Consider the following 22620-nt stretch of genomic DNA (forward strand, 5'->3'; position numbering starts at 1 on the left):
TGCATAAATATGTTTTAATAGAAATGTGATTAAAATTCTTCATGAAAAGTTAGAAACAAGACCATAAGCTGATGTAAAATGTCTTCTAACTTGTTTTAACCAAATAAAAATATATTGTTTCTCTTAATAAAAAAAATCTACAACAGTTTACATTCTCTAACTTCTGAAACTCATAACAATTACATAAATTGTCACACTTATGCCATCATCCATATACCACATGCCACTAGCCATTTGAGCTGTAAGTTGTCTGATATAACTGTGCTTAAAACAATAACCCAATGAAATGAAATAGCATCCTGGTGGACAATCTGACAGAAAGTTCTTGCTCCTTAAGCTATTAAATAAAAGAAAGTAGTGATTTTGGGGATCTTGTGGCAAAGTGCCATCGAAAACAACAATTCTTTAAGTTTCAAGCAAAGTAGTTTCCTTGTGTGGTGGGTTGACCCTGGCTAGACAGCAGGTGCCAACCAAAGCCATTGTATCGCTCCTCTCTCAGATGGATGGAAGAAAGGAAATTTAAAAAAAGGCTCATGAGTTGAGGTAAGAGGCAGAAATCATTCACAATTGCTCTCATGGGTAAACAGACTTGACTGAGGTAAATTAGTTTAGTTTACTACAAATCAAATTGGATTAGTATAATGAGAAATAAAAACTAAATCTTAAAAACACTTTTTCCAACCCCTCCCTTCTTCTTGAGCTTAACTTAGTTTTCTCTACCTCCTCCACCCAGTGGTGCAGGGGGATGGGAAATGGGGGTTTGCAGCCAGTTCATCACATATTGTCTCTGCTGCTCCTTCCTTCTCAGGGGAGGACTCCTCACATTTCTCCTGCTCCAGCATGGGGCCCTTCCCATGGGAGACAATCCTCCAGAAGCTTCTCTAGTGTGAGTTCTTCCCCTGGGCTCCATGAACTGCTCCAGTGTAGGCTCCTTCCATAGGGTGCAGTCCTTCAGAACCAACAGCTCCAGCATGGACTCCCCCCAGGGTCCCAAGACCTGTCAGAAAACCTGCTCCAGCATGGGCCCTTCCATGGGGCCACAGGTTCTGCTGGGACCCTGTTCCAGCAAGGGCTTTCCACAAGGTCACAGACTACTTCAGGCATCCACCTGTTCCATGGTGACATCAAGTACTGGGTCTCTAGAAATGACTTAAACTATTCCCCACAGATTAATTATTATAGAGGAACAAAGATTTGTTCAATCTAAGGAGTTAGTACAACTCAACAAGCCTGACACAAAGTTTAAACAAAACTCTGGAGGCTTGGAATAGCTCATATTTTTTAGTACTGCAGTTAAGATACATCAGAAAATAATATACTGAAAGTCACTGTTTATGTCTGCCTTCCACATATTTTTTTCCAAATCAAAGTTTTTGGGTTAATTAGGATAGGGCTTCATGACTAGTTTAACTAACCTATACACTTCTGCATGAACTGCAGTCCCATATCCCTCAACCAGGGAGACACTACCATTTCCTTCCTCAGGCCAGTCTTTCCTTAGTTTTCTTGTTCTGTCTGGATCAGCTTTCCCAATCCACCTGCTCAGGCTTAAATATCACAATGCTCCCTCTCCACAGAGGGAGAGCGAGAATGCAGTTTGTAGCACAAAGCAAAACTAGCATTCTATTAAAGCGCCAATTCTTTCCCTCAGACAAGTGACAGAAGATTAAAAAAAAAAAAACAAAGACTACATCCTGCAGGTAGTTTTATACTACTGGTCTCAGTAGTAACAACCTGTATCTAAACCAGTACATTCCACCAGTTTTAGAGTTATGTCCTTTCTACATTCATGCAGATGTTTAGAAGACATTCTCCGCAAACTAAGGAAAGTACTTAAATACAGCAACAGTAACTCCTCAAAAAAAGGTTTAGACATTCTTGAAAATAACCTGCATAGGAATATATTATCAGCGACAGGACCCAGATGAGATTCATGCAGTAAGGCGGTCACAAAGCTTGAGTTTCTTCTCCATTTTGCTGTTTAATCTAAACACAAAAGGAAAAAAAAAAAAAAAAAAAAAATCCACAATCCACTACATCTGGGGAAACTTCCTGTAGAAGTAAAGTTGGTATTTACATTTGTGCCGCTTTAATTAAAGTTGAAAAAAAAGACAGTACAGCAGAGATTAAACATTGAAAGTGAGTTTACAGTCAAAATGGAGTTGTTCAAGTGATTGAATAGGAAGATTGTGATAGTTTCAACTCTCAAGGAAAGTCAGGCATTGAAACAACTTTCCCAGGGCCATACAGTCTCCATGGTTTGAGGTTAAGACCAGAGCACATGAACACCTAAGCACTGTGATATGACCTTGCTCGGGGAAAGACACTGGCTCAGAAGACATCTTAAGAGCTCTTTCATCAGAATCACCTTACGATGCTAAGCTTAATAAACCCAGTTTTGGTTTATGCCAAACCTTGCTGTGGTAACTTTAAATAATTCTTTAACATAGCACATACTAGAAGATAAAGTTGTTTTCAAATGTCAGTGAAAGTATTTGAGTATAGGGTGGAACATATGATAGGATTCGTGTTCTCAAAAGCATACACCAACACACAAAAGATGCCCAAATACATTTATTTAACTCTTAAAAAGTATGTTACTCTTTAGAAAAAAAGACAGCCTAAGAAATCTCAATACAGATTAAAGTATATCAAATCCTGCATATACCTAGTTCTGATGTTTACCTAAACATCAGCACCATCAAACCCAGCAAGGTAAGACTTCTGAAGTCAATAGCAATGAGGTACCAGGAGAGAAGAAATCCTTAAAATAAAGAGGAGCTTCAAAGCCTTTAAGCCAATCAGAGCCAGAGTTCCAGAACACATTCAAGAACCGTTAAATACCTCTAATCCTTTTGAACTTCATTTGCTGCCAAAAATGCATGAGTGCTATAACAAAGAAACATAAGTATCTCAGCATACAGTTACAAACTGGTAAGCCATTTCCTTAGTTCAAAGCAGTCAAAAGAGTTCTAAAACTGACAAAGACAGAGCTTGGGGCAGAAAGGTTGACAGACTAGCATGAACCAATTAAGCTATTTCCCTCAAGACCTCTCTCCTTGCTCATGGTATTCAGAACCATCTCTAGACAGAAGAAAAAGTTCATCATCACAGGACAGTAAGGTACTTACTTTTTGTACTCTTGGTAAAGTTTTCAGTGTTAGTGCATGAAAAAGTTATTAGATGCTTATTTCTGGATGTGCATAGGGGTGAGGTTACTACAACTATGTGCCAGGAGTACAACTGTATTCATTAATGTGTTTCATATGTAAAGTATTAGCTGAAAATATTCAGCCTTAAATTGCTGGACATGCATTTGTATTAGTATCTCTATAACAATGTCTTTCCCTTGTTATACACAATAACAACCATCTTGTTTTTACTCAGTGCTAAAAGCCATCAACTCCACTCAATCTTAGTGATCACACTAGGAAAGATATGTCCCATCTGTCATTGGCCCCTTCAAGATTTCTGGGAGGTCTTGATCCAGGAGAACTAGCAAAGAGACAGATCCTCATGGTGGGGATAATAAATAGAGACAATTGTGCTGGTGAGAAGGCTCACGTGGGACATGAAAGGTGACAAAGGAAAAGTTTACTTTAAAGGTGCAAGAGTCCAGTCACCTAAAAGTGAGTCCTATTTGGAATGTAGCATATGTCCTAGAAACAAACTAGACACTGAATGTTGTCTTTGTTCCTTTTAGGAGTGTAAACACTACCTTATGTTCTCAAGTAAGAAGACCACTAATCAGACTTAGATGCAGACACTCAAGCAAGTGGAATGATAACTCACAAGATACTCAGTTTCATGCTAAACAAGAACATGTAAACACCCAAATGAGTCACCAATTCAGATAGTACCAGACACCCCATATGGATTGTCACATCGCAGCACCATAGCAGCATTTTGATTTGAAGCAAAGTCCTGCTGCTCATCCCATCACATCTACTGAATGGTGGTAGCATTAGCAGCACTGTGATTTACTCTCTGCTTTCAATGGGTCTAGGTCCAGTTTTGGTTTCCCCACATCATTCTCTTCATTAGGAAAGGTTTTGTAATTGGCAAGGATGTTTTCCACCAAGAATCGAGCAGCTTCGTCTATGTTGATGTTGTCCTAAAAATGTTGAAAGCAAGGAAGTCAGTGATCTTTTTGAAACAGTCACACATCCCTATTAACAGTCACACTTTCCTAAAGTTATCCAAAAAGAAAATAATTCTTCAATCTCATCAGTAGAACACAAACAGTTTAGATGCAAGAAGTCATTGCTCACCCTTTTTTTTTCTGAAAAAGTTAGCAGAGAGGTTGGACACAAAATTATTCATCCAATATTACAAGCTGAAATCTGATTCTAATCTAGTAGGCAGTCAGGGGAATAAGTGGTACCTGCGTTTGGAAGGCTGACAAATGCCTAAGGGCATTTCTGCATCAGGAAAGATCCTAGGCAATTACATCATCTGCAGTATTGTCCTACCTTTTGGAGCCTTTTTCTGTTTCTGATGGAATTTGGATGCACTTACCTTTTCCATGATCCTCAAAATCACAACGATTTCCAAGTGCCTTATATAGCTACTCTACATATTCTTGTGCATACTTTGAAAAGTCCCTTGCCATACACCCTGAAGAATGTATATGTGCAGGATACTTAGAGATGCACTTTGCCAGAATATCCCAGTTTCTGAGGGTCCAAGCTGGCCTAGTGCCAAGGAGTCTCTGGCCACAGGTTTGACCTGGCTGGGCCATCTGCTAGCACAGGGCTACCATGTTTGGAATTGCTCATCTTTGCTTCCAAAGGAAATACCAGCCAAGTATATTACTGATGACTGAGTATCCAACTATCAGTTCCAACAGAAAGGCAAAAGCAGATTAATAGGGTATCCAAGTGGGCACGACCTAAAGCCATAAACTGTTTTGGTATGCTTAGAAAACAAGACAGTTGTCCTAAATTTTTGCTTTTTCAACTACAATTCTTCAGAGTTCTAAACAAGTCAATTACTACTTAAGCTAGAATTTATTGCCTGGATTTTTCTCTGCAGCAAGAACCTTGTTTTACATTGTCCTGTCTTAAATGCCACCTAAAATGCAAGCTGTCACTTGAATTTCACATTAGATTTTTTCCAATGTTACTGGCATTTATTTTTAAGCCATAATGCAGTTTATATATAGCAGTATTACAGGCAGGTAAAGGTTTGGGGAAGACTTTTACCAAAGCAGAATCGTGGTATTCTTTTTGAGTATAGAGAGCCTTAAAAATAAAGTTTTTAGTAGCAGATGGGTGAGTTTGGAAATATCTTTTCAAATGCAAACAAATCGTCAGCTAATTTCACTAATTCCTTTAACTGTGTATCCTTCTCTTAAAGTAAACAAAGAGCAACTTTGTTTCTTATAGTCTTCTCAGAGACTCTTTTCTTTTTAAGAGTTGTCTCAACAATTCAGCAGCAGCAGCTGAAGGAAGTAAGCAAGACAAGGGAAAAGTGGGACCTTGAGGCCTATCTTACTTTATAAAGGATTTATCAGCCAGACCAGTAAACTGGTCTGTCAGACACACTGTCTTCATCTAGAGGAGTCCTTCATTTTAAGAATCAGTTGGGCTTGAACGAAATATTGGGTTTCACTTCCAACTTCTAGTTTAATCTGTGCATTGACAAAACATCTGTAGACTAAAACTGTAAAATACATGAAATTACTCAAAGTTAACTGACTAAAGTAGCTGTCTTTCTTAACTTAAATTACTATACAGAACAATGTTTTTCTCCAGTTCAGTCTTGACATTGCCTGATAAAATAGAAAAGTGCTTTAGCAACACTGTGGGTAGGTAGTAATGAGTAAGCAAATAGCTTCTTCACTTCAAATCTTGCTGTTTCCTACATTAAACAGTGACAATAGAAAATGCAATTTAAAAAACTGCACCTAAAGATGACCTGTATTTTTTGGGGAGCTTGATCAGCATTTAGTAATATTAACATCTAAAGAATGACTGATCCTCACGCATGCAAGATGAAAAAACTTATCAAACTCAGATAATCAAGGTTTCCAGATAGTTTCAAGATGCTCTGAATTTGAGATACCTTTTCATCTAAACCAAACCATTCTTCAGGAATGAAGCTAGCCAGCACATGAGTTCAAACTTTCAGAATTTGACTGCCACTTCCTATACTTGATAACTTTATTTCCTACATGACTATATTCACCCTTCTTATGCTAATATTCAAGAGACTAAAAATATTTTTCTATTAAGCTTACCTTGGCAGATGTTTCAAACCATCCAACAAAGCCACCTTCTCTGCAGAACTGGTCCATTTGAGAGGGATTCTGGCTGCCATCTTTCTTCTGGTCACACTTGTTTGCAAGGAGAACAGCAGGGATGGGGCTGCCATTGGGAAGTAGTACTTTACTGTCCAAATCATGCTTCCATTTTGAAACAGCCTCAAAAGTGGAGCCTCTTGTGACATCAAAGACCACAAAAGCACCAACTGCCTCTTTGTAGTATACTCTGGTCATATTTCCAAAGCGCTCCTGGCCTGAAAGAGAGAACAGTCACAGAGTATATTTTAATTGAAGCACAAACTGAATGCAGTGTAAACAGATTAGTGTACCAGCTTAATCCATAGAAGTTTGGCATTTGGGTCTAGTCACCTACAGCATAAAACATTGCCTTCTCTATCTCACCTAAGTTCATTGTAACAGCTATTATTTACACTATTCATGACAAGTCAAAGGCTTAAAGTAGTTTGCAGACCAAACTACAACTTGGAGTTTTTCTTAAAAAGCCCCTCAACTTCTATACTTATATAGTAAACTTATTCGTTGAGTAGAGGTCTTTGAAAGTAACGCCTAAAAACACTACCAACACAGCTATACACAAATCATTATTTCATCAAAGAATATTAAGGCTTGTATGTTAATCTAGTTGCTTCAGCTAAAGACTTAAACTCAGCCTTTTGCTGAATGGTGAGCAACAAGGGGTTTTGCAAGCTTCAAGGCTAACAGCCTTCAAAGTACCTTCTGAAGAAGTCCACCTATAATATAGATTTTTCCTTAGGGAAAAGTTCAAAAGAAGCTGCTAGCTTAATAGTTCTGGCTAAATCTGTTAACTTTGACTTCATTTTTTTAAGTCTAAGATTCACTCTGAATTAATTTTCAACTATAGAAGTTCTACAGCAATCCGAGGATTTAAAACAAGAACAGTTAAAGTACAATTATTCACAACAAAAATCCAGGAAAAGAAAATCAATTGCTCATAAGCAGAGAAAACTCAAAAAAAGCCTTTTCTTATTAAGTACAACCACTTTAGCCAGAATACTTGAAATACAGAATTAGTGTGTGCCAGTTCATTTTTTCTTCTGTTTGAAAGGCCAGACTATCATGGTGTGTTTACATTTGAGTGTGTCTAGCAGTATCAAGTCCTAGCACATTGTTTGCAAAGTCCGGGCTACTAAAATAGCTTTCTGCTTTGTTTGGAAGTCTTCACTGGGAAAAGCAGTCCCTGAACTCTATGATTTAGTTTTACAGTGTGTCATCACTTGAGCTTTTATCTTTTCATGCATATGAGGTTTAAGAACAGATAAAGGAAGAGCTGTATTTGGAAACCTAGTTGTCCTCTGTTTATAAACATTCAAGTCCATCTTTGATTAGCAAGGACAAACAGATACAAGGAGAATTGGGTGTTATCACCTTCTCAGAAAGAGACCAAAATTCAATAAATGAAGTTGACAATAGATTCTGTTCAGCAGTGTTCTTTTCCAGCTCATTTGCCTCATTTTAATGTCAGTAATTCAGAGTATGATTAGCTCATTCCCTACAGACTGTTTCAGAAAAGGTTGCCTAAGCAGCTACTAGAATGGTCTGAAAACAGCAGCACCCACATTAAAGATCCAAAGAACTATAAAGAAGTTGACTTTATTTCTGTCTGTTCACTTTAAACTATGATGCTGCAGCAAACAGCATCACTACCCAGCATACTCTTCAGAACAGAGATTACACATTGTTTTCCACTACATCTTGTGTAAGAACAAGCATGATCCAAGAAGAAAGCTCTTAACTCCATACTCAAAACTCAAGTTTTAAAGCAGCATTAATGTCATGGAAATTAAGGCCATGCAACAAGCCAGGCACCAAGCCTGCATCTCTGTGACTATGCCTCTGGAAAAGCCACACTGCAACTACAATTCTCCTAAACAGGGTACACAAGTAATTCACATTGTCTCCCTAGGCTGGGCTTTCATGCCTAACAGAGGTTTTTAGAACAGCCTTACTACAAACCACACCACTGACCACTGTTTCCACTAATCAAGTACTATTAAGGAAGAGTTAGATCAGAAGACTTTTACTACTTCTGCATGTCCGTAATGTTACATTTAAAGAAACTTTACCCTTAGAATGTAGGGATTTTGTTTTTGGGAGTTGTGGTTGAGTTTCTTTAATGGAATTCCACACAGTCAAATTTAGTTACATTACGCCAGTCACTGCATAGGGCACCACACAAGTTTTGAGCAGCTCCTTCTCAGCTTGCTCATTTGTTTAGCTGTCAGTTTCACCACCAATTCCTGCCACATGGGAACACCTTGGACTATGCTAAAGCACTAACCCCAGTATCCAATACAGGGAGATATCCCTTCACACCAAAGGACAGCCCCACAAAACAAAGAGTGTAATCTCAAGGTCCACAATGCCCTGTACCAACCTCAGTCTTCTACAGAAAGAGTTCTTCAATTCAGCCCTGAAATGGTCCAGAACTGAGCACCACTTGCTGTCATTTACATGAGACTGAACATGAACTTGAAGCAGCAAGGAAAATTGTCCCATTAGTCCTCCCTATTCAGTTGCTGGAGAGGTGGGAGGTTTCCAGGCTTTACTTAAGGCTGTTTTTCCAAATATTTGATGAACATTTACATAAGAAAATTAAGTTGTATTGATTAGTTGCAGGAAGGGTTGTGAGATTGTTACCAGAAGGAATAAACAGAGCATGATCACTACATAGGAAAACTAAGTTATTTAGGAATTACAAAAAAGATCATCAGGCAGTTACCATTTCTCAGATAGCTGTGTATGCTGTACATAAACAAGGCTGCAATCACTGAGCACAGGGAAGGACATTACCATTGACTGAATCCCTTCCTGCCTATTGCTCTTCCATCCAAAACAGCTGTAAAGACAGAAACAGTTGACAAGGTGGCCAGATGAGCCTCCTTTAGCAATAACCATTCCTGAAACATGCACAACAGCACATTTAAGACGTACAAAAAGGTGAAATTAGTACAGTGCTACATATGGCTTCCAAGCAACAAAGTTACAAAGCATAGCTCAGAACCAAACCTGAGGGGTCAGCCAAAGTCAGCCTTGTACAGTGGCTGCTCACAGTGTAAGAAGACAGCAGTCCTGATAGGAATGGAAGTCAGCATGGAACTGTATGTTGCTTAGTATTCTATGGCAGCCACAGTATAAACCATGGGCTTTGGCTGTCCACAACAATAATTTAACTCTATTTACAGCAACTCTTACCTCTCTTGTAGTATGACTTTTAGATTTAGAGAAACATCAATACATGTTGTTCCGCAGTTTTAATTTGGGTGAAAGTAGGAAACTGATGCACCTATCAGCAAGAAAGCTTCTATTTTTACTTACTAGATTAAAGCTTTATATTAGGAAGATTTTCTCCCTCTTACCCTTAAACACACACAAGCTCAACAGCCTTGGATTCTTAGAGATTAATGCCTTTTAATGTCAAATACCAGCCAATATGAGCGCTTATTCTAGAGTGAGTAACACAAACCAGGTTGTTATAGAGCTGTTTTCACCTCTAGAATTCACATCCACTAACAATAAACCTGACCTGAATACTACCTTGCAACTGCTCTTTCATCCTGTCTGGAGCCTAATGAAGATGGATATACTGTATTTCATACAAAGACAGAAGCAATAAAACATGGCCTGCCCAGGATGTAAGAGTTTTGTTTGGTAAAAGGTATACAGCATGAGGCAGGAAAAGAATTCAGTTTAAAGTGAGTGGACTTTCTTTATAATCCTGTCATTACTGAAAAAGCACATGCTGACCTTCTTGTCTAGGATGCAGAGCATTCTAGACAGCCGTTTGAAAATTTAACAGGAGTTCAGATAGAGCTTTTGCAAGGCAAAAAAAACCCACAAACAAAACAAAACAAAAACCCAACCAAACCCACAAACCCTCATACAGCAAAATCAAACTACAAACCACTAATCCTCCAAATTCTCAAGGCTGAACATAATTCTCTTTGTTTGTAAAACTAAATGTCTCAGCTTCTGCCATGCACAGTTCAGAGATCTGTCATGCCCCTTCCTCTGTCCAGCAAGATATTTGCTATAATGATTTCTGCATATGTGACAATAGTGTTGAGCAGTACAGAAAGTGGATCATACCCCCAGAGAAGAAAAAGGTTAAAAGTGATCAGATTAAACTAGACTTAAAATCCCCAGTGTGTATAATGTTAGAAAGAAGAGAGCAGGAAGATAACTAATTGCTTAGTACAGCAGTAAAGAAAGAACATCACAAGATTAATCATACTGGTAGGTCTAGTGACTAGGCATAAATCTGATGCCACTACAGTCTTTAGTAGTTCAGGTGTAAATGAGGAACTAAGATACAGGACAGTCACAGGGATCAGAAGTTTAATTTGGGGTTATGGAAGTGACTTCATGTAATGAAAATTCCTGCATTCTCTAACCAAAGTTTCCATACCAAAATGACTCAGCACCTACCGTCACCATATTTTCCAGTAACTGCAACAACCTTAAGTGAAATATTCGCACAATGACACACATCAGGAACTAGTTCACCTCCCTACAGCAGCACCACAGGAATAAAGTTGACTTTAAAACTCCATTAGAACTTGGGAGCTATTCTCACTCCCCAGTTTATATTGTAATGGGGGCGAAATGTAAGTAAAAAACTACATGAGAGAAATTGTGAGCTGTAATTTAAGATCCAACATTAAAAGCTTTATATTTGTCCTTTACTGCAAAAGGTAAGTTATCATTGTAACCTTGCCTTGAAGTACATTTCCAAGCATTTCTAGAGCAGTCTTTCCCAGTGTAAGGGAGAAGCACCAGTGTCCTGTTTATTACAGCAGTGTGACCTACCATTGTAGCAGTTCTCATGAATATTTAGCAAAAAAGATACCCTAGACTCCTATTATTTCACTCATAATTTCAACTTGTAACTCCTCCTATATGATGGGAATTGGAGCCAGAACAAGCAGTTTAAATGTACAAATGATTGCTGGATATGCACAATGAGTTTGTCAAGCTTCCTTCCCACAGACTACTTATTATATTAATGAGTTAATAGACAGGCTATATCAACTGATGAGTGAAAGCTTTTTTTTTCCAGGGACACCTGAGTGACAATTCCAACTCTCAGTAAAGTTACTGTCATCCAGTGTGATAGATTTAAACTAAATCCCCATCCAAAATGGCTGGGAACATCGTTCAATCCTCTGAGTTAGAACTACTGTCACTTTCAAAACATGCCCTTCAAGAGCCACAGGCAGGAAAAGACCAGACTCTGGACGCCAGCTGGATGTTTGGCATAATACAGCAAATACCCAGAACTGCCCTGAGGATGAATCTCCCAGTTCTCCAGACATCTAATGTACATTTTAGCATTACCAGGGTCAGGTGTGAGTTGACTGAAGTTCCTTTTTAGAGAGGCATATAAACATGTTACTGGCAAGTTACCACTGCTGACAGCTATCCCCCATCTCCCCAAACCAGCACATCTTGTCCCAGAACTGTCCTACCTAATTAGATTGGATCTGTTATTCTGCAAGAAGTAGGTTAACCAGACCGCTATCAGTATTACAGCCCACATTCAAGTGTGTCTGCCTGCTGTCCCACAGAGAGTAGCCATAGATTGGGAGTAAACAGACTCCAAGACTGTTAATACCAGATGGCTCCCCACTCCCCAATCTTATCCATTTAAGCTAAAAGTGTAAAGTTGCCACAAGTTAAAACCACAGAAGTGTTGAACTATGCATTTATTTAATGACAGACAAATTTGCAGATGACATCAAGCTGAGTGGTGCAGCTGACACATCTGAAAGATGGGATGCCATCCAGAGGGACCTGGACAAACTTGAGAAGTGAGCCCATGGGAATCTCATGAGGATTAACAAGACCAAGTGCAAGGTGCTGCAACTGGGTTGGGATGTCAACACAGGCTGGGGAATGAACAGACAGAGCAGCTGGGCCAAGAAGGACTTATGGGTGCTGGTAGATGAGAGTCTGGACATGAGCCAGCAATGTGCACTTGGAGCCCAGGGAAATCACTTGTATCCTGGGCTACATCCAAAGCAGCATGGACAGCAAGGCAAGGGAGGTTGATTCTGCCTTCTGCTCTGCCTTTGTGAGATGCCAACTGGAGTGTGGTATCCAGCTCTGGGATCCCCAGCATAAGGACATGGACCTGTTGGAGTGAGTCCAAAGGCAGGCCATGAAGATCAGAGGGCTGGAGCACCTCTCCTGTGAAGACAGGCTGAGAAAGTTGGGATTGTCCAGCCTGAAGAAGAAAAGGCTTCAGGGTGACTTGAGGCCTTCCAGCACCTAAAGGGAGCCCTACAAGAAAGACGGAGAGGGGCTATTTACAAGAGCATGTACTGACAGAACACAGGGAAATGGTTTTAAATTAAGAGTAGGTTCAGATAAGATATCAGGAAGAAATTCTTCACTGTCATGGTGGTGAGGCACCAGAACAGGTTGCCCAGAGAAGCTGTGGATGCCCCATCCCTGGAAATGCTCAAAGTCCAGGATGGGTGGAGCAACCTATGGTCAAGTCCCATGGCAGCAGAGTTGGACCCGGATGATCTTTAAGGCTCATTACAGCCAAAGCCATTCTGTGATCCTATGACATTAGCAGCTCTAGCAGATGTTAGAAACCTGTAAGTGTTAAGGAACATCCAGCTTGACTTTTACTTTCCACTACTGTGAAAAAGTGTTATTTGTGGTTCTGGTGACAAACACAGGCTAGGAAGTGAGAATTACTAGAATATTATATCTTCCTGTATGAGACAAGTACTAGAAATAACCTCACTGACTGCAGTACTTAGTTTCTGACAGACAAAAGCAGTCTCAGACAATTACAACTGCTAGTGCCCTTTCTTATTAAGGATGGTATGGGTAAGTTAACTGACCACTGGACGGACTCTTCCCAACACTAACAGTCTTCAGGGCAAAAGCCAGTTAATCCCTGTTCAACTGACTCACACTTTATTGTAAGAGACAACTTTTGATCCCCTGGTTATGTCTATATTAGAAAGCTGCAGGGTGCAGTTGGAGCAGTTCTGTTGAACAATACAGTGTCAGAGGCATGACACTGACAATATATACTGTACAGACACAGTATCTATGAGAGACCCTGTAGCCATTGAAAAGTTACTGATGAATATCAGCTTAAGTGCAGCAGTATTTTGATTATTTAGATCATACCACAAAGTATTTTCACATGTTCACAGAAGTCACTATTTCATTCTGAAATGTTAGGAAGCAGTTTGCTTTGAAGTTCCATTTCCCAACACAGCCAGTTTCTAAACTAACAATCTGTTAACTACATGAAACTTCAAATCAATGACTAGTTCCTTCCATTCACTGCTTGCTATCATTATACTTTAACACAGGACAGTCCCATTCACTACCCGTGAAACAGCAAGAGCACAGAGATGGCAAGTGCTGGAAGCTAGACACCAGATTTGCACCAGGAGCTATGATCACTTCTAACCTAATAGAAGAGGTATGCCATTCTTTGCCACAAAGACAGAAAGATTTCCCTTAAATAATTACACAGCCCTCACTGGGAATTTCACAGCAAGACTGGAACTTTTCATTGCTGCCTGTAGTCTTGGGCTAATCTAATTACTTAATTGTCCAAATTGACTTCAACAGCTTAGTGTTGTGTCTTTAAGAAGTTGAGAGGCAACACCCTGCACTTAGAGTTCAATGGGTTTTGTCCAACATCATGTGTATGCAGCAGTATTACAGTCATGTTTGTATAAGAATCCACCTATTTTTTTTGCATCTTTGCTAAACAGCAAGTGAGACAAAGTCCCTGTTTAAGCACTAGATTTCAATCCCCAGAAAAATCAGAATGCAACCAAGCTAAACAATTTCTAACTAGCTGTCAAATGCAGCATGTGTAGAACAATTCCCCTGCATTAGTATTCAAAGGAGTCAACATAGTCCAATTAGTGCCAGCAAAAGCATGAATTGGTACTTCCCACATTGTTTTAACAAGACTTACCCAAACAAGTAATCTGCCAGAGTTCAGCTATTTCATGCCTACCACCCCTCTGATCCATATCCTTTGGTGCGCTGCCCTGCAGCCAGAGCTGCACTGTGCGCCTCAGAGCGATGCTGCATGGCACTACAGCATTTCACTGCACACAGGAGAACAATTCTAAAGTCAGATTGTCTCCAGAACAATATCACGAGACTGAAAAAATGTTAATCTCTAAAATGGTCGATGTGTCATAGCACATTGTGTGTGATTGGAATTTTGTATCAAATTGTTTCCACTTTGCTCTACCCAGCACACAGCCTGGGAGCACTAAAAGAACAAGTTCCCATAAGCTGTTTGCAGTGACATTCAGAGACTACCTCTCAACCTATTATATGAAAAGCTGCTAAAATCCATACAATAAGGAATATTTGTTTTCATTACCTGCTAATGTAGAAGCCACTGCTGCTGAGAGTTTGCCAGCCTTCTCTAGACAGTTAAGACATTTCTAAGCAAGCTCTATAAAGCCCTAAAATCCCTCCATTTCTCAAAGCACAATCACAGTCCATTTATCCTCTTTTTGTGTCTCCATAGCCAGAAGAAATCTTTGAATACTGAACACTGTACTACAGTAGCTTGAGCAGCACGCTGTGCTTTGTAGTCACTGCTGGTCATGCTAGCTTTAACATCAGCAGGAATTTCACAAGAGGTATCCCTATATTTCCATGCAGAAATATAAACAGACATTCCCTTCCTGCGAATTGCTTCTTTCTAACATGGTGTATCACACTTCTGAACCTCTGAAGCAAGTATTTGGAGGGAACCATTTACAGCGGACTACAAAAGCAAAGCAATGGTTACCACTGGAATTCATGGAGGGTATGTCAGACAGCTGTGAGACTGAATCCAGTGGTCCCACTCACCACTGCTCACCACTGAGAGGAAGAATCTTATTTTTTTACAGCATACTAATACCTTTTCTGGAATCAGTCAGCTAAGATTATTTTCTTTGCTTTATGACATAAGTTGAGAATTACTCCTTTACAGCACTTGCCAACTCAAATTGTACTTGTGGATATGCACTTTGGTAACACCCTGTCCTAATGTGCACCTAAAGGAAACCAAACTGGTAAGAGGCAAAATGGAGATGTAAATAAGGTTAAGCACCAAGACTCTGAAGCTGCAACTTCTGAAGATGAAAAGAGAGTTGATAAAGCTTGATTTACATTCATGTGAATGTCATACATTAAGAGAAAAGTGTATATTCAACTCTGTCTGCACCAGTTTGTCTCTGAAGGGCAATGTGCTTGACTTGTCAAACCAGTTTAATTTCTGACTACTTGAGTCGGTCATTATATGAAGGGCAGAAATTTAATACTTGCCTTCAGAATAGTGGGTGACCCACGTGAGATTATTATTTCTGCAAAGAACTCCAGTTTCATAAAGTAATCAAAAAATTAGTTATGTTGAGCTCTATGTACTATTTTTCCTCCTGTCTACTCTATTGCATGTAAGAATTTAGGTATTGTTTGCCTTTAAGGTAGATTTCCCCTGTCTGTTTGATGTATACCCACTCAGCCATCCCTGACTCTCTGTATCAGAGTACTAGCAAATAGTTTTTATTGTGATCTTGTAGGAAGCACAAAACTTCTGAGCAGCTGCTGTGCAACATCTGAGCCTTAAACTGCTGTGCAACATCTGAAAATAAGGCTGAAGCACCATCTATTCCATAGTGATTAGATGCTCAAGCACAAAGTGCATTTCCATTGCTGACAGAAATTAGAAGTACCTGTAAGATAAATACACTGAACTCTATTTTAAGCCTGTACTAGATCAGGTGGTCTTTTAGGATCATATCTTTAACCCCATTTCTCATAGAATACCTTGAAATGCCTTATGAGGAAATTCTAAGCTAACTTCCAAGACAATCAAAGAACATCTGCCTCAATTCTCCCATTTAACTGAACTGTCCTGCCTTGCATAATCAAAATTACCACACTAGACTATCTTATAACACCAACATCAAGACAGTAGCATTTCCCATATGCTTATGGAATTCAATCAGCATAATGGTTATAGGCTTAGTTCAAAATAACATATACAGTACTTCAAGTGGCTACATAACATAGTACTAAGCAAAAGAACCTTTGCCATTATGAATGCTTTGGTACTCCACTGATAAGATATGGAAATTCCTTCATTAGGCCAACAATCATACCTCATACCTTGATAACATTTCATTAAGTGTATTTAAACAGGACTCCCAAAAAAGAAAACACACAGAATCTGTTTGCATTCAGAAAAGTCTGAAAGTTGGAAAAACACCAAAACCCCCAGTTTAACACATTCAGAACTTATTTTGATATTTAGCTGCAGAGCTCCAAGCACAGCAAGTCATTTTGAAGTGAAAGCTCATAACCCAAATCCAGCTATTCCAGAAAAGTCATAAGAAAGGACACCCACACAAGATTTCCCACAGAGGGATGGTTTCTAGAAGGAAACAAAGTACACCTTCAGTGCTGTTTCTTGCCTCTGTGTTCAAAATCTATGTGAGCAGGCCTTCTACTTCCCATCCCCAAAGTTTATCTGCTAGTCTTGCATGTTTCCAGTAAGCATAACCCTTAAGAAAATTTTCTCTCATGAGATTTATATTTAAACATGTGTGAGCAGGAAGCAGTCAGAAATTAAGTCTTTCATATCTCCATGAGTCTGAAGACATAATCACATAGAAGATTCCCCAGCCCTGACTGGGAGCTTTCTGACCTGTCTCAGCTATAAGCAAAATGATAGCACTACTAATCTCCACCTGAAGGCTGCTCCTGGAACCTTATCACCATATAAACTAGGAAGCAACCTCAGAAAACTTATGTGTTTCTGAAAAAACCCTGAGCTCCAAGTTCTGCATCCATTTCTGATATGGTTATTTATGTTCACATCCTTCACTCTTTAAGACTATTTATAGTGGTGAGAAAAAAAATCTCTACATTTGAGGGAAGGTTACGCCTGGATTGTCTCGCCTCCACCTTATCCTCACTTGTACCAGGCACATACCTAAGCAACTTTTTCATGTTTTTTTTTTCTTTTTTTCTGCAAGAGTTGCCATTTTAATCCCTTCAACATGCATTGTGGCTAAGGATAAGTTGTAACAAGAATACCTTAACTACTTTAAGAGACTGCTGCCTCCAAGTTCTCCACACTTAGGAGAGACTTCCCTGCAAAGCAACTGAAGCATACATGCCTCTGGCACAGAGCCAGGTATGGATACAGAACAGCTGAAGTTTTCTGCTTGTTTTCCTATAGACTTTCAGGGATGCACTAACATCACTTAACACGTGCTTTAGACCTTATTTGAAAAAAATAAAATCAGTCCATAATTGAAGACACAAGCTAATGCCCCAGTACACAGAAGCAACTTGGCAGCCTCTATGGCATGCCAATGGCACAAATGCAGACCAGCTGGAATACAGAGCTGCTTGAAACTAGGGTTTTCACATGGAAGTAAATTATCCCACATACTGTAACTGCCTGGATGCCTTTGAAAGTCAATCATACCCATGGTTTCCTGTACTCGCTCCCATTTCTCATGGCTTCCTATAGAAAAGCCTAACAGTTACTTAAAAAGTTAATTTGCTCTTAACATCAAGTCACAGATCTTAAATCTCACTTGTCTTCATAGAAAAGATGGGTTATTCCAGCTCTTCCTCAACTTAGTATTTAACCAAAATACTTCACCTAATTTCTCCATCCTCTTGGGGACCTGTATATACTTACAACAAGTTACAGTTCAGTTCCTCTCAAGGAGACATGCAAGATTTTAGTAACAAATTTACATGCTACATGCTGCTTATCATTTAGCTCTTGAAAGCTTGTAGAGCATGTTTACAGTACCAAAGTACAATGATTCCTCTTCTGTTTGGCCAACTTCATAGCCATAGTCTGCCAGGTAAAGCATTACTTCAGTTTTAATAAATATTTATGCAAAGAAGTTTTAATAAAATCTTGGAAGAAAAATGCTATTACATAAAAGTTAATGTAGAATTCCTCAAAAAAGCTTTAAAATCAAATTAATCTAACAGTTGCCATGAGTGACATTCTTCATGAGAAGCCAACCTCAAGCCACTATTTACGATCTTTACCGCTCCCGCTCTCCAGCAAACTGCACTTCATACAGCCTGATGTGAGTGACAGTGATAGTCAACATGAGCACAAAAGCAGCAACTAACACAGCTGTTGGTTTTACTAGAGCAGCTCAAAAGTTTCTATGAGGCTGAAAATCCTTTGAGCACTCTTTCAATATCTCCTGACAGCTTCATCAATATGCCACACACGCCTCCTGAGCGTGCTGTGGTCAGTGCAGTGCTCACTAAAACAGCATGCCTGTCAAGTAGGAATCTCTACTGGTTTGAAATAGACTATCAAAACACTTCCCTATCATTAAGATTTCTTTTGGTTTGCATCTCTTTACTACAATGACTCATTCCTACATCCTATTTATTTTGCCAATCATTTATGCCCTTTGATCAATGCTTTAACATTTTCAGAATTTATCCAGAAAGATGATTTTTCATTACTTGACGCATCAAAATAAAAAAATGGCAACAAAACACAAAAGCCAACTAAACAAAAAAAAAAAAAACCAAAAAAAAACCCAAGAATAGTGCCTAAAGGCAGCTAAAGTTCCTGCATGAACACACATATAATCTCCTCATCTCCTTTCAGATGCTTCTTTCTTTATGCTGTAACCAAGATAATTTGACAGTGACCGATCAGTCTTACTCTGAAGCTCTTTCATCACCCTTATTTGAGAAGTTACAACCTGTATCTAAAAACTAAAGCACCTATCTCTAGAATACAAATGTCTAGGTACAACAGTAACCTTCCTCCCTCTTCATTATTTTACATCACTTCCCCTTTCATGCTGCTGCAAGGGATTGCACTACTTTGTACCTTACAACAAGAGGGCTATTTTCAGCAGAAAAAAGAAAAAGCATAAGCAGTGTAACATGGTCATGCTCTACTTGATAGAATTATCTAATCACAAAAAAAGACCCAAAACCAAAACAACCTCAGCTAGCACAAGAATTTGAAGTCATCCAGTAACCCACTGCATTGCAATAAACAGCACAACATTCATCACTTTTCCTACAACCAAATCAAAAGCCAGCATAGTATCTGCGTTATGATCTTTAGCTGATGCATGAACTACAGGGTCAGTTCTTATCATTGACTTAGGTACAAAACCTTAGCTTGCATCACCCAGCTCTTTAAAGAAAGCTTCTTACAATGAACTGTTACATACAAGCTTTGATCTAGTGAAAATAACATCCCTGTCTATGCTTAAGGGTTAGACTTTAATTCAACAGCCTTTTTAAATGCATCAAAATAAATTCAGAATGCCAGCACTACACTGCTTGCAGGGAAGTCACATGTAACATTACTTACCATAAGATTCAGATCTCTTGAAGAGATCTAAAGCCGTTTGTCTGCACACTCCAGCAGGCAAAATTATCTACCAGCTGTTGAAAGCCAGAAGACAGCTGGGCTGATGAGTTAAAAAGGAATGACTATCACATGCTCAGACACTGCTACACTTCAATAAAGCGCTTTAGATAATGATGTCTATGATTATAGAAGCCATCTTCAACCTGGTTCTTTAATTAATAACTTCGGTATAAATCTGTTAACATCCTCAAGAATTTAGAAATATTCCTGATTGTACACATAAAGAGCTGCAGAGCACACTCCCAAGTTGAGGATTTCAGCAGCTTTAAGACCATCAAATACCCTTACAGAAACTAAAATACTCTTTATTTTACTAATTAACTCTCAGATGTCAAGGGCTATAGGAGTCCAAATTGTCGCTGTCACACTGGCTCAGCACAACCCAATCAAAAGTCACCAAGATTACTTCTCTGCTTTGTTGTTTTTTTTTTCATTGGGCAAGCTTCCCCCAGCCTTTTGGAAACAGAATACCCTAAACTAGCAGATTAGACTAAGAGTTTGGACTGCAAACTGCAGAACAGTTGTATCTTCCTTTTTAATTTCTGCTAGGGAAAGACTAGTCAGAGGTTTCATACAAAAGTCTTATAAAACAGGAAAAAAAAAATTTCAGTTACAGGAAAAGTTTTAATTATTCAATCAATTTAATTCTTCAACCAATTTACCACAAGCTTCCAGGGATTTATCAGCAGCTCTTAACTTAGTCTCCGGCTATCTGTGTCAAAAATATTCCAAGGGCAATAATCAAGAATGAAAAATACTGTCTTCTGGATCATGACATTATTGCATGGATGTATTGATAGAACTTCCCTAGCTGTAAATAGGTTCTGTCCAAACTTTGTGACAAGTTAAAGCTAAGTTTCTGCCTATCCTGTCGAAAGCACACAGCCTACCCAAGTCTGAGCAACGAAGGGCTGAGAAGTCAAACACAAGGATGGCAGCCTGCCAAACCCCAGGATGCCAACTGCCTCCCCTCTTCAATCTTTGGAACCCCAGGCTCGCTAAATATACCCAGAGGACTGCAGTAGCTTGTGCTATATACTGATAATTGAGTCACAGAAAGTTAAAACTGATTCACAAGAGGAACACATCAGAAGAGAAAGCTTGCCAACATCTTACTTGCTCTTCAAAACAGCAATTAGAAAATATTTTCATTTGCCCTGCAGGCCAGGAACAGAAAGATCCATGGTGTATTTCAGCATATGGCAGTACGAAGGCTCTTCAGTTTGAGGAATCATATTTGAAGTGTTTTAGAGCAAAAAGGCCAGGAGCTGAGGTACAGCTGGTCTGTCACAGGGTTACAGCAGCCACATGTCACACTTCCTCATTTCTGAGCTTCCACTGATAGGAATAAAGTTCATGGAAACAGTAATTACCAGCTTTTTTCCCTTGTGTCTTCCAGCAGTGTAAGTTTAAACAGTAGTATTTAAAATAAAGTCTGCTTTGTCAGATCCAAGGAGATATTCCGAGGGTGGTAGACAGGGATGAGGAGAGTGGCAGGGTAACACGTGGATTGCACACAAAACTAGAAATGCAATACCAGCCAAAGTGATTACAGAGGTGAGGGACAGACTTCTTATGAGACCACGGCAAAACAGAGATTGTTCTGTGGCATTTGACTCCACAGCATAAGCAAAGTTAACCATGGTAGGTATACAGTTGGAGTCTTGGAAACAAGAGATGCTGAAGAACAGGTTTGAATCATATACAGGAAAGGAGTAATGCATGGTTTGGACAAGTAGACAGGACTTTTCTGCTTCCATGTGCTCAAAGTATGTTTCCAATTCGCAAATTTGTGATTTGAATATAGAACTAAGCATAACAGAAATTCCACTCCCTCACTCAATGCAGCAGGGATGAAAACTACTTTTAAATTAACCAGGTGACTCCAAGCATGCAAAGTTTAAACATTCTTCCTTTGAGGACAATTTTAGCTGTTTGAGTTACCTTTAACCCGTAAAGCATGGCACATTAGATGCATTACAGAGCCATAACCCTGAATTTATTTCAGCAGCAGCCATAACCAAGGCCACCACCACCCAGACAAGCAGGTCAGGCAGAGCAGTATGAGCAGGGACACTCCGGGAGCCATGGAGCCAGCAGCGAGAGTAAAGCAGCTGTTCGAGGACTGCTGTAAAACCCTTGGCCAAGCCAAGAGCCCCACGAAGTCTGCTAACAGGAGAGGGCAAAGCCCGTAAAAAGTGAAAAACTTCACTCCCACGTCAAGACCTCCTTCTACTTACACCTCAAAGGCAAGAATGATAGGTTGCCTATAACAGGGGTAAGACAAAAAATAAACAAGAAGAGACATTTCCCAGCCAAAACACGCTTTTCTCCGCAGAGGCCGTGTGCCAGGCCCCCGACAGCCAGGCTCCCAGCGCTGCCCGGCGCACCCTGCGGGGAGCAGCCCGCCCGTCCCGTACCTGCGATATCCCAGAGCTGCAGCCGCACCAGGGTCTTACTGTCCCAGTTGATGACTTTGAGCGCGAAATCCACGCCGATGGTGGCCCGGTAGTGCTGGGAGAAGAGCTGGTGGACGTAGCGCTTGATAATGCTGGTTTTGCCCACGCCCAGCTCCCCGATCACCAGCACCTTGAAGAGGTGCTCCCGGCACTCCGGCACGCCGCTGCCCGCTCCTTCCCCGCCGGCCATCCCTCCCTCCCTCCTTCCCTCCCGTGGAGTGCGGCGGAGAGGCCGGGCTGCCGGGCCCGCGGCTCTCCCGCTTCTAAACTTTCCCAGGCAGCAACTTTCCTCCAACTTTCCCCAGCCGGCTCCCCGCAGGACCGGCCCTCGCCGGGCGGGGGAAGACGAAGCGGGACAGAGGGTGGGAGGGAGCAGGGAACCTCAGCCACCACCTGACTGCAGTCACAGGACGCGGAAA

The 22620-nt window shown here is 40.1% G+C and overlaps 1 protein-coding gene across 1 annotated transcript; it reads right to left on the reverse strand.

The window, feature by feature from the left end:
* Positions 1-2561: 2561 nt before the first annotated feature.
* RAB32 (RAB32, member RAS oncogene family) lies at positions 2562-22620 on the reverse strand. Its single transcript, XM_030946451.1, has 3 exons — positions 22163-22620; positions 6242-6519; positions 2562-4114 (listed from the first exon to the last, which is right to left on the reverse strand). Exons 1-3 carry the CDS (start codon positions 22389-22391, stop codon positions 3965-3967), a joined length of 657 nt encoding a protein of 218 aa, XP_030802311.1. The 5' UTR covers positions 22392-22620; the 3' UTR covers positions 2562-3964.

Source organism: Camarhynchus parvulus, chromosome 3 (genome assembly GCF_901933205.1).
Source record: "Camarhynchus parvulus chromosome 3, STF_HiC, whole genome shotgun sequence".
Taxonomy (NCBI): domain Eukaryota; kingdom Metazoa; phylum Chordata; class Aves; order Passeriformes; family Thraupidae; genus Camarhynchus; species Camarhynchus parvulus.